General features: G+C 42.6%; 1 protein-coding gene across 1 annotated transcript in view; it reads right to left on the bottom strand.

The window, feature by feature from the left end:
- MAN1A2 (mannosidase alpha class 1A member 2) overlaps positions 1-13,291 on the bottom strand; it is a 133,408-nt gene extending 120,117 nt beyond the window's left edge. The window contains exon 1 of the mRNA XM_063148452.1: positions 12,888-13,291. Within this exon, the coding sequence (XP_063004522.1) occupies positions 12,888-13,195 (308 nt within the window). The 5' untranslated portion in view covers positions 13,196-13,291. The remainder of the gene's footprint in view (positions 1-12,887) is intronic.
- Between the last annotated feature and the right edge of the window lie 3,328 nt (positions 13,292-16,619).

Raw genomic sequence — 16,619 nt, forward strand, 5'->3', positions numbered from 1 at the left:
ACTGGCTAGGCTCTCTGCATGAGCCAGTAAATAACTGCTGTGTATCCCCTGCTTGAAGAACCTCCGCGCATGGCAGAAGATGCCGGACACTCACCCATGGCAATTTTAAAGACAGACTCTACTTCTCAAGACTAATGGTCTGGTAAAAGGTTGTGTCCTTGCAGCCAGTGTCCTGCATGGAAGATAATATTAGCTGGAAGTTCTTTCCAATCCTAAAGACACTGCAAAATTAAGTATGCAGACTAGGAATTGAAAGTTTTATTCCATCTCCAATAAACACTATGTCACCATCAGTCACCATTTTGGATTCCAGAAAGAAAGTATGGGGCAAAATAAATAACACAAAACTTGGTATTTAAGACTGATGTCAAAGCCTAATGTAACTTTCTTTCTTGAGGATTTCTTTAGTTTTATTGAGATTTTACTAATTTCTTCTTTTCAGAGGTTAAAGTTCAGTCATTATCAACAGGTTAAAAGAAGCAGTATTATCCAGCCATCACCATAACACATTTCAGGACCACACCAAGCCTTTGTAGGAAGAAGGCTGGGGCAAATGCTGTGATGTGAAAAACAGCATAGCTGTCCTGGTTTAGGGCAAATTTAGGGAGTAAACCCCCAAAGGGGTCCCTCTAGAAAGCAAATTCAAGTGGCCCCTGCCTCACCCAGTTCAAGAGACAAAAATTTCCTTTGAGAAAAGTGGAAAAACCCCTGTTTCTTTAACAAGTACTCAAAACATGGAAAAATGAATAATATTAAACAATGGAACTTCTCATTATTCTGAAGAGATGGCAAAAACAGAAAGTCCTTTTTGTGGGGTGTGGCTCAGCTCGCTCAGTCTCTTATCTGTCCCTCCAGTGCTGGAAAATGCCGTGTCCCAGGCCCCAGTGGGCTACAGCCATGAGCTCCCAGTGTTTTTCTGGGTTTTTGGTCCAAAGCAAGGCTCATCACTTCCAAGAAAAAGAAAAGCCACGGTCTGGGGAACTCCTCTGTCTCAGCTAGCAAAAAAAAAAATAACTAAAAGCAAAGAAGAGCCCTCTCCGAGCTGCAGACAATACTGTCTGTGAGAGAGCAGGCTGAAGCTCCTATCCCTTCGTTTTTAAGTACAGCCACCTCAGACATTCCACTGCTTCTTCTCCCCCCCTTCACTCTCAGATCTAGTTTAAAGGTGCAAAACTTATTTCTAGGCTAAACAGATGAATGGGGATACAATTCAGCATCACAAAGTCACCCCAGGACATTGGTATAAAGCAATACAAGAAAAATTTCTGGGTTACACTTCAATCCAACTCTTCCTATCCTTTCCTCCCTTCCCAGCTTTTCCATCTCTAGAGAGCATAGAAGATGATGCTGCTGTTTCAGAAGTTCTGGACTAGAGAGCCACTGCATAGCCCTTGCCACTTCACTGCCCTGTTTTATTTCAACTGTTGAGCACTGAACTGAAAGCAGTAGGGTCAAATTGCTAAATATAAGTGAACAATTCCATAAAAAGGAAAGGTAGAGCAGGAACTGAAAATAAAATACAAAACCAAAAACCATCTGCCACAAATGTGTTTGAACAGTTTGATGTAAATATAAGAGCTTCTAAATCTCAAAAGACATTCTATTTTAAGCATTACGGAATACACTTTAAAGCTAGAAAGAGCAAGGTTATGGCTGATGGAGTTTAAGGCAATTTTTTCAAGACAGCTTGAAAGAATTTTACTTACAGTCTGTACAGGCTCCAGGAATTTTTCCTTCTTAAAAGGTTTCAGATATAGAAAAATGAATTTGTTAGGTATCATATTTAAGGAGTACTTAAATTTTTTTATGCTTCCATATATTTTCTAGTTACTAAAACACTAGGCAATATTATACAGCCTGCTTTTTTCCTAAAAATTCCACACTATGAATCCATGAAGGTTCAAAACAAATTTGCTAGACAACCAAAGAACAGCAAGTAATTACGACTGACTCAGAAGTTACACACACTGCTTTGGAGTTTGGGCTAGTTGCTAGTTGGTTTACTTGTTACTGTATGAAAGGAAGTTCCATAGATGTTTCCTTGGATTTTTTTTTCTTTTAAACTTAAAAGGTTCTTGAAATTTTCCCAGGATCATCACCACCACCAAATTCTAGAGACTGAAAATCTTTTAACAAAATTAAATATCTTAATGGAGTAAACCACAACCTTGTGATGGGTACTGATCAGGTGGCTTGTGTCAGTATCTGAACCTCCCAGCACAAGTAAGGGTGGCATTTTCCTTGCACTGCCTCCAGTTTCTCCAGCAAGTGCTCCTGCAGGTTACATTCCCACTTGAAATGTCACATATTTCATTGAGCATAATGATTCAGGCATTTTGCCAAATTGACACGAATATGTCAAGCCTCATTTTTCTTTGTAATAGCAGTAGATTGGATGATCTAGTCCCACTGTAGTGTGATGGCCAGATGCTATTCCGAGAAAATTATGTCTGAAGAGGGGAGACAGGGCGTCAAGCAAACGACGATGCATAACTGCAACAGCAAATCCATCTGAATAAAATTAGTGCTCAAGTGATTTATGGAAATCAAAACAAACATATCAAAAGACCACAGATGTATAAAACCTGGACCAAACTAAGGACCTGGAGTTCACATGGAGTAACACAATCACAAAAATTCCATTGTTTCACCAACACACACAAGAACAAAGTCACCATTAGGCTCTTGGCTTAGTGAGTCAATGAACTGTTCCCATTGCCTACTCTGGCCAGCAAGCAGCTGCCAAACACGGCGATGCCAACATGGGGCTAAGTAAAAGCCAGTCAGAAAGAACAACAAAAAAACACTGCTGGAAGAGAACCTGGAATCTTTTTCACATTAAGGAATACCAAGAATGACGGCAGGCTTTATTGTTTGGTTTTGGGTAGGGATTTGAGTAAATTTTGGTCTTATTTTCACAAAAGAGCTTCCTTTGGTTACCAACACAACTCTGAATCATTTCTGATCATTGTGTTCAGATAAATACTAAACCAAGTTCATACAGAAGTTATTCATAAAAAGTGCCAATACAGTATCAGTCATCTCCTTAGTCACTGGCTTTGAAGTTTCACATTCAAGTACTGAAATTATGGCAGTGACAACTGATTATCCATCTCACTGGGCAATTTATAGATATAGATATTACACACACAGATACCTTGGTATCCTTCCATAGGTATCAGACCCTCAAAATGACAAAGCTCCCAGACATGACACAAAACTAAAAAAATTCTTAGTTATCAGTGTGTCAGCTACTGAAGAGCAGTTAAGTTCCCTTCCAGAATTTGGGATTTGAAGAAGTAACTCATTTCACATAAAAATAGGTGTAATGCTGCAGCTCTTTGAACTTTTCACTGCATGGATCTGGAGCAATTTAACAAGTGTAACAATTAGCACATCCGGCTTGACTGTTTTTAAGTATCTAAATCAGAACAGTTAGAACCAGTTAAAATCATGTGCAAGACAGTGATAAAACTGAAGTTAAAGTTTTGTTTAATTGCTTGCATTATTTCCCATTTGTTCTGATTTTTTTTCTGCTTATTGGAAAATGTCTGTATTACAGACCAATTAAAATTTTAATTGTCATAGATTCCACTGTCTGTAGAAGGCAGATTTATTCATAAATCAGAAATCTGAATTTCCATTATACTCCTTATAACATCAGAACTCCAGAATGCAAAGAGCCTCTTACACCTCTGCAATATCTTCTTCTCCAGAACACTGTGCATTGCAATTCCGAATTCACTTCATGTGTTACTTAATCACTTAGAGAACACTTTCCACTCAAATAGAAGCCAGTGACAACAGAACAGATGCCTTTAGGAAACTAAGGATGTGTGATTACAGTACTGGAAAAACAGACACATGCTTGCATCATCTGCAATTATTAAGTTTAGAATTAAATAGTCATCAGTGTTTCCAAGATAAAACTGATTAAGAGATTTAAAAGGTCACTAGAAACACAGTTCTAAGTCAAGCTACTTCATGCTATCATTTTTTCAAAAAAAAAAATTTTCTGTGAGGGAAAAAAAAAAAAAAAAGGAGGGGGGAAAATATTGCATCTTAACCAGGAAAATAACTTCCCTCTTCTCTAAGCATATTTCCCACTACTGTACTGTCATCTCAAACAACCCAAGAGAGTGGCAGGTCTTCTTTCAATTTTTATTTTTAAGTGCACAGCGAATTTTATTTCATAAAAGTAATGAAAACAAACAGGAAGTTTGTGGTCCAGAAAGTCAGCTCTGGATTATGATTCTCTAAATATACTGCAGAAAGGATGCAAGTATATTGGAGCAAAAGCAGATCCTCTAACTTGCGCTGGGAAAACAGCAAATAGCCCTCCAAAGGCAATACATTGGTAAAGATAGCAACACACCCAGAAAAATCTGCTGAGGAAACAGCACACTGCTGTGAGCTATTCTTATTTGCTAACAAACCTAAACCAGGAATAGAACCCAGTATATTCACCACAGGTTTGTTTATCCAGCAGGACAATCAAAGCAAGATTCCCACTGAAGGATTTAAGGGATATAGTGCTCCCACAAATGGTATGTTTTTCCTCACCCTCCATAAGTACATTCAGGTTGATCCAATAAAAAGCAAATTGGATTTGTTTGATTTACCACTGATGGTCACCTGCTCTTAAGTGGCCTGATGGTACACTTCAGCCTTAAAACATGTCAGCAGGTCACAGAGAGATATGATAACAAATTACTGAGAAAATACTTACACAGCTTGTCGGTGCAAGCTTCAGATGCCTTGCCGACCTGCAAACAGTGCTAAAACTCGGCTGAGATGAATGTCATCATGCAAATTACTTCCAAATGGGTACTAGCATACAGAAAAAGCTGGAGCAGCTCTTTATGAAGACAGGCTGAGAGAGCTGGGGTTCATTCAGCCTGGAGTGAGCTCCATGGTGACCTACTACCAACCTTCCAGTACCAAAAGGGGTCCTACAAGAAAGCTGGAGAGGGACTTTTTACCAGGGCTTGTAGTGACAGAATAAGGGAGAATGGCCTTAAACTGAAACAGGTTTAGATAAGATGTTAGGAAGAAATTCTTTACTGTGAGGGTGATGAGGCACTGGAATAAGCTGTCCAGAAAACCTGTGGATACCCCACCCCTAGAAGTGTTCAGGGCCAGTTTGTATGGGGCTTTGAGCAATCTGGTCTAGTGGAAGGGGTCCCTGCTTTTGGAAGGGGAGTTAAAAATTGATGTTCTTTCAGATACCTTCCAACCCAAACAAAGTTCTGTGAAAATTGACACTTCTGCATGCTGGTGTTAACAGACACAAAGTAATCTCATTGAGGAGCTCTTAGAGCTTTATATAGCAAGAAAATACTTTCGTCACTCCCTTAAAACTGTAATTTTGCTCATGCCATACTGATCAGATTACATAATGTTAAGCCTAGTGAAAACCTCAAACTTGCTCTCTCAAATAGAATCACAGAAAATAACTAGCTGGCCACTGGAAGCTGCAATGGCAGTGCTGCTGAAAGGAGCTGGGGAAGCATTTTCAAAATCATCTGGTGGGTTAAGAGTTAACTAACAAGTAACAGAGCACATCAAACATTAACAAAACTGATGCTGAATACAATATGCCAGGTAATCCAGTTCATAGGTGTGCATCATAAGAATATTTAAAAGAACAAAGGCAGCGAGACAGAATGACAAATATGATTCAATGTTTGGGCAAATAAATCCTTGGAGAAACAGAACTAACACACCCCTGTATTTCAAACCTGAATGACCTTTAGCCTTCTGTCCCAATGTTTTCTACTACTTCAGTAAACACACCCTGTTGCTACTGCTGTGCCACAAAAACCCAGTTCTCCTTACCACAGCATTCATTTCCAGCCACCCTTCTCTAACAATCAGTGAAGAACAGAAGACTCATGCTGTGGCTGGCTCAAAATTACACTCGTGCAGACTGACTAGCAGCAGCAGAAGTATCACCAGGTACTCCTGGGCTCTGTGATCCTTCCTTCAGCACAGCTCCCAGTTAAGGTCTTTCCCTCAGCACCAGGACACACAAGACAGAGAAATGTAATTCTAACAGGTCACCCTTTGCTGCTGATTGAGTGGGGAAAAGGAGGGAATAGAGAACAGCAAGGGATCAGTGAGAGCTACAATGTGTCCACAGCATGGCCACAAAGTTTCTTGGCTTTCAAGACAAGGCTAAAAACGACCTTTCAAAACTAGTCTCTAGATAACAAAAGAATATTACAGGTTACTTCTTAACCTATCTTCTCGGGGTTTTTTTTCCTTTTAAATTTTAGAAATGCTAGTGTACCTGGTTAGGTACTCTAAAAAACAAGAGTGGAAGGAATGGAAGTTACCAGGGAAAGTTATCTCCCTTACTATTTATCATTTAGTATTTGCAGACCTGAAAAATAACACAGAACCTCCATATCCTTGAGTGAACAGATGAAGTTATATAATTTGCTCTATACTGGGCACTAGATTAGACAACAAAGACAAAAGGAATCAAAAGCCTACAGATTTTATGACAAGAACTTAGTCACCAAAACTTTTCCCTTTCTCCCCATGAACACATGTATTCACTCTAAATAGAACAGTTACAGGCATACAGGACATTTGGAGCACTCAGAATTTTTATTTCAAGGTTTGAGGTGGCAGGAAAAAGGCATTTATTTTTTCCCTTTCTTGCCTCTTAGAGGCTTATTGGCCTGTTAAGCACCCCTCTCCCCACAGTTTACTTGCAACAGAACTCTTAATTCAGTAAAAAAGCGATAATCTAGTTACTGAATTAAGACAGATGACAGCACTCACTTGAGCTTGCTTCTGAAAATGAAGGGAAAAGAACAAATCCCATAAGCTATACCCAAACATGTGTCCCCAAGTTCCTACTCTGTTAGCCTGAATAACTACTGTGAGAAACAGCTGCCTACCCATGAGACCAGACTTTTCTCAACACTGAGAGCTGCCATAATTAAAAGTGAAGGATGGTGGAATAAAAGCACTGACCATGTTTAAAATTTTACAGGCTTCTTAGGGATGGACATAAGAAGAAAGATATTACAAAATTTGTCTTCTTTGCCCATATTCAGCCTCATTTCAATTGTTATGAAAACATGTACACAAACCATACGTGGATGTAAAACTAATTACAAGTTTGGTAATATTTTTGTAAGGAAGAAAAATCCCATCATTCAGAACTAGCCCAGTAGGACTGAGATATTTGTATTTACTACAGGAAACCAAAAGGATCAGAAGATGGGGGAACTCTTGCAGTGCTGTATGCCCACAACTAGCCATACTGCTTACTATTGCCTACACTGCTACCATCATCAAGCAACCCACATTTATGCTAAAGTTCTTCTAAGATTTTAATCTACAAAACTCCAAATGAACCAAATTGCTACTGCCTTCCACCCACCAGCTGGCATAAATCCAGCCAGCAGGCTTTCTGCTGTTTTCCCACGCCTGATTGTTTCCCATCATGTAGACAAAGTGTAGATCATGCAGAAAACCAACAAGTTCAAACTTTTTTTTTTTTTTACTGGGAAGGGTAAGAATTGGAGAATACCAGCACTCAACTCCTCTCTTTCATAATACAGGAAATACTTTGACTAACTGGAGTACAGCAAGAGAACATGAAGAAAGCAGCACTCTACATATGATGTAGGCTGCTCAGCAGATTGGGGGGGGAGGAGGGAGGACATCTAAACAGATGGTCTAAAATTTGCATTTTGTATTTCAAAGCTGAAAGCATTTCTCAGCCTACAATATAAAGCACTAATTTCAGCAGAACCTTAGAAATAATCCAAGAGGGCACCTCTCCCACTGTCCAGTGCAACTGCAGGAAAAATACCAATTACGTTTAAGGTTATAACGTAGGCTCTCCTGAAGACATCAAACCCCCCTAATTCTTCCAAGTACCAGCATCATCTCTCAAGTCTCTTCTCAACACAGGCTCCAGAGAAAAGAATAACATGCAGCTACTAAAAACTCTAGCCAAGAACAGTCTTCAAATAAAGAGGGTCAGTGCTCTTGCAGAAGCTTCAGCAGCTGAAGATGACACCAGGCAGTTACACCTCAACTTCACACTAGACATATGAGATGTCTCTGAAGCCTGACCCGGAATGCACTATCCTGCCCTCACTGGCTCCAGAGATGTCACCATGAGGACTTGCATTTCCTGAAAGTGGCACTCCAGAAAATCCTTGCTTCTAGATCAAGCATCTCAGCTTAAAATCAGTGCCCACATTTCAGAGAGGCTGTGGGGAACCTGCTCTAAAGACAGGCTCAATCTCACACACTGAAAAACTGAATGCAGTAGGAGCTGGGATGCAGACACCAGAGTGGCTCCTGATTTTTCAGGGGAAAAAAACAGGTTCCCTGAATCACAATAGCAAGTACTCCTAATTTCATTAATGAACTGTGCTTCAAGAAAAGTTGGAAAGGAAGAGCGAAGAGTTTTATGCACTTTTATACTCAATGGCATGGCAGAGGATGACAGAAAGCACTGATCCCACTGAGCAATAGAAGCTAAATTATCTCCTCTGCCCACTTTTACTATAGCTAACTAAGTAATATAGATGAGAGAAGATAAACGGATTCAAGATAAGCATATTAAGCTTTTCATGTTTCTTTTTTAAAAAACTGCAGAAATTAGAAGAAGAAATTAAGACCAAAAGCACCTCAGAATAATTTTTGTTGCTTTCACATACTGAGCAACAGAAGAAAGAGCACTTTTAGGCTATTGCCATACATCTGCTGACCCACAACTCATCATATCAGACTGCAGACCTTCCATCTTTGCATAACACAGCAGAGTGTAATCCTCAGCATTCCAGAAACAAAGTCAAAAGCACGATTTAAACTGATCTATACCCACTGCCACACAGAGGCCAAGGCCATTGAGGTGGGCACATGTATGAGCAGCTGCTGTCAACCTGATGGCTTGAGGGCTGCTGAGGTTTTTTTCCAGGCACAGACAGAAATTTTGACTTGAAGTGATACACAGGAATTCAGCAGCTGAAGATACATCTTCACAGATTCTGAAGGATTGAACTGTTTGCCCAACAGCAGTCCAAGTGCTGCTACAAAGTAGCTAAGAGCTCATAAAATTACATTACTCGTTGCCTCTAAGATTAACACACTTTCACCACAGAAACGGCCTTAGCTTTTGTCAAGTAACACAGAGAGCAGCTGCTTTGACAGATCATTAAAGCAAAAAGTCTTCTCAATTTACATATTGCAGATAATCTTATTTTTAAAAAATCTGAGAAATCAAGGAGATTACAGGGCATTTGCATTCTCAGTCATTTGCATCAGATGCAAAGAAGCTATAGGAATGTTTTGGTTTACTTCCAGAGCTATCTTTTAGATCTGGTACTGAAGAATGAAACACCACAGATACTTGAAAAGTAGCTGGATAGTAAGAAACACCTTAAGTATATTTGTGTGGCAAGAGATGCAGAAGTTTGGGGAAAATTACAGTTATCTAAAATCAAGTAACAAATTTTGAGTGCTACACAAGTTTGTTTGGAAAGATGTGTCTTCAAAATCATGCAGCTCTCGTTCCAGAATCTCTGCAATATCCTATTTGAAATGGAAAGAAATTCATCTTCAGGAAATGAAATTGATTTTTTAAAACTGTGATATGTGTATGCACATATCTTCCTAAGTCCTGGACTAATCCTTTCCATTCTCCCTCCTCTCAAAGGCAAAAATTTGTGGTACACCTTCCCAACATTACTCACTCATTCCCCATGCACTACCCTGCAGGAAGAGCTTACAGATGAAATGAACAGCTTAAAGTGAGAACTGCCTTGCAATACAGCCCATCCATCTCCCAAACACAAACTGCAGTTTCACTCCAGATTTTAACCATCTTCTTAGAAGAATTGTGTTTTTCTCAGGAGACAGGCAAGAACATTGTAATTCTTGAATAAATATTTAAGATCATCAGGAAGGGAGTAGGGCTTTCCCTCCACACCCCCCACCCAATTTTTCTGCCTGGAAGGGGAAAACAAAAGACAGGAGCAGTAAAGAAAACAATTTAATGGAAGATGTAAAGTTAACGTCAGCAAGGGGTAACCACTGTAACAATAAAAAATAAAAGCACTCAAGAATGTCAAGGGTGCCCAGGGGAAGAGGTGGGAAAGCAACGCAAGGAATACAGAGAAAGTCCAATGGGAACCATTGTTTGCACACCCCACTGTAAAGCATGGTTTTCACAATGATTTTCTACCTACATCACTGCTGCATTTTTTCTAAAGACAGAAATACAAATATTTTCCAGTAGCCTACAAAACTAAAGATTTGAGAAAGGCAAAATGAGCATTAAAATATTATAGCCTATACACCAAGGGAGCAGTATAATAAGATGTGTTTTATCATTTGGTAGACACCAATAGCAGCATTCACAGAAGAAACACTATAGCTTTTAGTGACTAATCAAAACATCTGTCACTTCATAATCAAGTGTATACTTCATATGAATGACCTTTGATCCAATTAGTTCTGAAGCCCCTCGATTTCTGGAAACAGCTTGTCAATCCATCCTCACCCTTCACATTTTAGACTGCATCCTCCTTCACATTAGGATTAGGTTAATTTCTCTTGATCTTTTCTACCCTAACTCCTCTGCCTCACTCAAAAAACAGCACTTACAAAGTACCTGATGCTTGACTTTGCCTCTTGATAGTAAGCAGAACAAATTTTTCCATCCCAAACTGTAACAGTAAATAATCCAGAGCTCACCACTGAAGATCCTACACTTTCTCAAAATACCATCTGTCAATATCCCTGCAATCCAGGAGCAAGAACTCTGCAATGAAAATGGCAGCATGTGTTTTCCATTATGGTAAACAACCACATGAGCCACAAGCTGATGGCAAATAAAAGTTGATTAAACTGTGGTGATCAGCCAAAGTTGCTTCAAAAGTAAAGCACATAACCTTGCTTCACAATGCATATTGTGATAGTCACAAAAGGGTTTCACAAGCAGGTTAAGCAGGCAGGCTTTTAAGTAGTTAAGATATGCCTGTTTTTGCAAAGCTAAAACAACAGGAATAATAACTATTCTTGCTCAAATAACAACTCAAAAAATGAACATGACGGAAATTTTGGAGGTAGGGCAGGTGGGAGGTACACACAGCCATAGCAATACAGGAACCACAGCTCAGTTAACTGATGTCAGGATAACCACTTTGTTTAAGAACAGATCCCAAACAACTTAGGACTGACAGTTGTAAGCTACTGCTTATCTACACATGACACACAAAAAAGTAGTACTTCATTCCTAAAGATGTGGCCTCAGTAACTAAAAGAGGGAACCTGGAAAGAATATGAACTATCACTATCAACAGACTCCTTTTTTCTACAGCCCATCTACTGGGCAACACAAGGTACAACAGCCACAGCTGGAGTTCTGAACATTCCTGAACTCTTCTTTTTGTTTCATCTGTCCTATATTTTAGAAACTGAATCTGACTGCATGTGCCACAGGGACTGGGGAAGCTAAGAAATAAGATCACACACACACAAAAAAAATAAACCCACACAGTGAAAGACAAGAACTTCAGAGGCATATTACAGACTGTCTAAACCTATGTTTAACGCAGTGTTTAACCACACCAGCAATTAACATCATAGACAAAACAAGTCCTTGTTAAATATTAAGTACCTGTGCTCTCTCAGATAGGGAGAAAGGGCTCAACTTAAGTGCCCAAAAACATCCAAGATGCCTTAAGGAAAAATACCACAGTATTCACGTATTCTTTATAACTCATAACATATTAATAAAAATAAGTAAATTAAACCCTCTCCTTTTAATCTCATATAAATAACGTTTAAATCATTCTTATGCCAGTAAGATATATTTCAAGCTGTTTCCAAAGGAACACTATCAGCATAAGTAACCTTTCTTTAAAATCCCCTGTATTACTAATTTGAGTAGGGAAAAGCAGGTATTTTATCACCCACCATCATATTTTAACACATCTTTGACAGTGAAGATATATCTGTCAGCCTCATTAAGATCCAGGCAGCAGTGTAGGATTTAGGCAACTGAAGTATGTTAGAAGTGAATATACTGTATAATCATTATTTAAGGTTTAGGCAACTGAAGTATATTAGAAGCAATTATACTGCATAATCATGATTTAAGGTTTTTTACCAGCGTTTTGAATGCTTAACTTCACATGATCCAGTCCTAAACATTTAGAGGCTTGCACCACACAAAGCTATGGGTGGCCCCCCCAAAAGCTGTTGATACAGCCTATCTAGCCTTGATACTCTTATTCTATCTGTGATTTCTTTACACTGGCAAATACAATTAAGGAAACTGAGCCACCGGCACCTTCAATCGTCTGGATTAACATTAGAGCAAGTGATTTTAAGGGCCAGAAAAAGGCAATTGTGCCATCTGCACTAGTTCTGTGTCCTGCACGTCATAGGCTGACAGTCTCTGGATCACAGCATGAAGTCTTTTTCAGATCAAAGTTCTTGTGCACTATTCAGCAACAAGCAGCTGTTTTGAGTAAGCACATAATAGCTGTAGAAGAGATGCGGCAGTTTTTCAGTCACTTGTACTGCCTCCACAAATGCCATAACTTAACCCCCTTCTTTCCATGGCTGATGCATGGAATTGGCCAAGCTGAGAAAATAAATCAGCCACTGGAGGACACCTCGTATCTGCCCTCTCAGGTCTAGCTCGCCAGAAGGCTAAATTCACACTGGGGAAGGCAACACGGAGCCACAGCTACATATGGCAGCTGGAGGACACAGGGCTAGCGCTCAGAAGTTGATACACGTTTGGGAGGACGTCGGTGAGAGGAGGGACAGCAGAAAGACATATTTTAAGGGATCTCCCTGTCACCCAGTCCCGCTCCCTTCCCGGCGAGCGAGGCACCCACCTGTGCCGGTGCTCGTCGTGCCCTTGCCCGTGGATGAGGAAGCCGCCGAGGTTCTTGCCCCCCTTGCTGGTGTCCACGTGGGGAATGAGCACATCCTCCAAGCCCAGGTCAAAGCGCTTGTGCTTCGAGGAGTCGGGGAGGAAGAAGAACGCCCCGAAGCACAGGGTGATGAAGGCACTAAGAATAAGGAGCAGGATAAATTTTTCGGAGAGTCTCAAGGTAGCCCTGTGGTGCGGGAAGGCGGAGGCCCCCAGGTTCAGCGGGGGCAGCCTCCGCCCGGAGAGCGGCAGCAGGGCGGGAGTGGTCATCCTTCCGCTAGCGACCCCCCGGCGGGGCACGGCTCATCCCCTCAGCCCCTGCGGAGGGCGGCCCCGGCCCGCCTCGGGGGCTGCGGGCGGCTGCACCATCACCATCCTCCCCGCGGCTGCCGGAGGAAGGGAGGACGGGGGGGAGGCCGGGCCGCCCCGACGGCCCCCGCCCCCAGGGGGCTCGGGCCGGGGCGCGGTCGCCCCGCTACCTGCGCGCCCCCCTCCTTCCTTCCTTGCCTCCCTCCCTCGCCGCGGGGCCAGCCGGGCCCGAGCGAGCGACTCCGGTCAGCGGCGCTCCCCGAGCTCCGCGGCCGAGGGGCTGCGGGACGAGCGGCAGCGGGGAGCCGGGGGCCCGGCCTGGCGCGCGGCGTGGCTCCACCCGCGTCCCCCTGTCCGGGCCGGGCGGAGGCGCATCCCCCTGGCCGCGCCGGGGCCCCGCTGCGAACGACGCCGGGAGCGGCGGCCGCGCCGGTCCCGCTCCGGACCCTCTGCCCGCCCCCACGGCGCCTGCGCGGCGGCGGCGGGCGGCGCACGCGCGCGGGGCGGGGGCGGGGCGGGGCGGGGGCGGGGCCGGCGCGGCCCCCGCGGGCAGCGGGAGCGGGGCCGGGCTGAGGGAGCCGCGTCTCTCGGGGGAAACGCCGCACGGACAAACAGCTGCGGGACAGGGCCCGTGGGTGGGCACAAAGATGCTGAGGGGACTAGGGTATCTCCCTCTAGGACGAGGGAGCTGCGGGAGCTGGGCCTGTTTTGTCTGGAGAAGGCCGGGAGGGGATCCCGTTAATGCACATAAATATCTCAAGGGTGGGTGCCTAGAGGAAGATGCCAGACTCTTTCCTCTGGTGCCCAGCCACAGGGCGAGAAGTAGTGGCCATAAACTAAAATACAGTAAGTTTCACCGAAACAGGAGGAAGAACTTCTTTACACTGAGGGTGGCAGAGCAATGGAACAGGTTGCTCATGGAGATCCGTGGAGTTTCCCTCTCTGGAGACGCTGAAAGCCCACCTGGAGGCATTCCTGCTCCATTATTTCCACACAGTAACCTGCTCCAGGTGACCCCGCCTTGGCAGGGGGGTTGGACTGGAGGATCTCCACGAAGTCATCCTGGACACCCGATAGCACCATGACGAGGTTTCATGCAAAGGCAAAAGGAAAGACCTGGTCAAGGGAACTGCAGGATCCAGATTCAATGGAGGTCACAGAACAAAAGTAGGTTCATAAATTTCAGAGACAAGATTCACTGGCAGCTTTTTTTCAGAGTAAGGTGTTTTCCACATTATAAAGGAGACTGGAGACTCAACGCTGGAGACTCAGGTACTCCCAGATTATGGACACCAGGGTCTGTTTAGTGAAACTGGCAGCAAATCTGAATCACAGCTGAGGAGGTATAAAGGCAGGGGAGAGAACAGGTCAGCCCAGCCTGCTGAAGTGAAGCTAACTGGGCTGGAGAGGACTTCCCAGGGGCAGGCAGCAACCCCAGGTTCTGGTAGGAGTGACAGGATGAGAACTGAGCTGAAGCAGCAGGCAGCAGCTCCCTGCAGGGAACCTCCCCGCTGAGACAAGCTCCAGAAGGAAGAGGAATCCCATCTAGAGGTGTAAATACACAAAGAAAGTGAGAAAAAGCATTGAGACACATGTCCTGCAGGTAGACAAAGCAGACACGCAGCCAAGAGTGGTTTCCAGTACCACAAATGCTGCCAGTGGCCCTGAGTGGAGTGCCTTGATCCCTGTCACAGCAGCAGGAATCTGAGCAATGCAGGTTGGATAACAGCAATCCCGGGCATTTAGGTTTGTTATCTGGCTTATACTTTGTTTTACATGTTTTGAATTTGTTGAATCATGTTGGCCTGTGGAAGAAGAACTCCAAGTCCAGCTGGATGTGCTGAAGATTAGTCCTCGGCTTCTCATCTGAGTGTGGTTTACTATGGAAATTAAGCCCTCAAGAAAGGTTACTTTGGGATGTTTCCAGGGAAGGAAAGCAGCTGAGCTAACAAAAAACACTCTGACAGTTGATATAGTGGCACAGGTGTGGGTGTGTCAAAAAAAAATCCAGATTAAGGAACACTTAGGGCCAATCAAGTTAGTTGAAGTTAACTGCTCCAGGTAAAGGAGACCTTGCCAAGATTAACTTTTCTGCTCTGACCACTCCCTATGTCCTCACAACCAAGCCATGAATCCCACCTTGCTGGATCTTATGGTGTACCATGTCAGAGCTGTTGGCCTTTCCCATCTCTCCGCCCAGCTAAACTCTTTCATCAACTTATTTTGCTTCCTCTTTGTTTTCTACAAAGAAGACCTGTGACAATGCCATGCAGCAGACAGCTGGGCCCTGCTCAGTAGTCTTGCACTACTGAAAAGCAGTATAAAGTGAGAAACTGCCATGAGGTGATAAAATCCAAAACACCAGTGTGGGACAGAGATACCAAAGAGAGGAGATGCAAAAAGAGCTGTATTATCAATGACACTACAATGCACTCCAGTCAGTACAGAAACTAAACCCAACATTTAATGTTATTAGAACAGGATCAACATGCTTCAACTGGTCTGCTGGCCACTTCAACTGTCTTCTAGTTTTGATCTGGTAAAGTAAATTGTCTTCAAATATGTTCATGTCTTCACTTGTTAAATTGCTTTTATACACAGTCTGGAAAACAAAGATCAGTCCATGAAGACTTTTGTTCTTCAGTCTTTTTGCCCTTTGCTTCACTCTTCTCTGCCAACTGCTAGTTTTTCCTTTGTTTTAAAAGACTGAGCAGAAGCTTCCAATTTCTTTAGAAAATGTTTCTTTGTGTTTAGCTTATGGGAAGAAAGTGACATTTCTGTAGGTTTTTTAGTTTGTGATGACCTTTCCAAATTCTAAAGCATCTGTGTCTAAACCGTGATGAAGTTTTCTACAATTTTTTGCTTGTTTTGACTTCCTTATTTTTTACCAAAGACTAATAGTAATTTTTCATCCTTTGGTTCTGTCATACTGGGTAATATGCATATCCCTGTAAGTTTGCCAGTGATTTTCCACGCTGCAGTGGTGTTACTCTGTAGCTGAACAACATTAAATATAGCACCATATTGAATTAGTTGGGTTTTGTGAGCCTGTGCTACATTGTAAAGATTTTGCATCTATTAGTGTTTTATCACAGACACCCAGAACACTCTCAGAAGTGTCCTGAGCTGAAACATAAAGGCTTTTACAAGAACCAGGAATTTCCTGTACTCACTGCCTTGACTTTGATCAATTGCTAATGTAACTGGGAACTTGAGGTCCAAAAGTGCTTGATCATCAGTTCTAAAGTCACTGTATTTCCACAACCCAATATTTCTGGAAAGCTATTAGGGTAGTCCACATTTTTCAAAGGTACACAAAGTAAGTCTTGTAGAAGTACAGATCCATATCAATGTACTATTTCTTTCTTCTTGAAACTGCAGTGAT

Source organism: Melospiza melodia, chromosome 2, assembly GCF_035770615.1.
Source record: "Melospiza melodia melodia isolate bMelMel2 chromosome 2, bMelMel2.pri, whole genome shotgun sequence".
Taxonomy (NCBI): Eukaryota; Metazoa; Chordata; class Aves; order Passeriformes; family Passerellidae; genus Melospiza; species Melospiza melodia.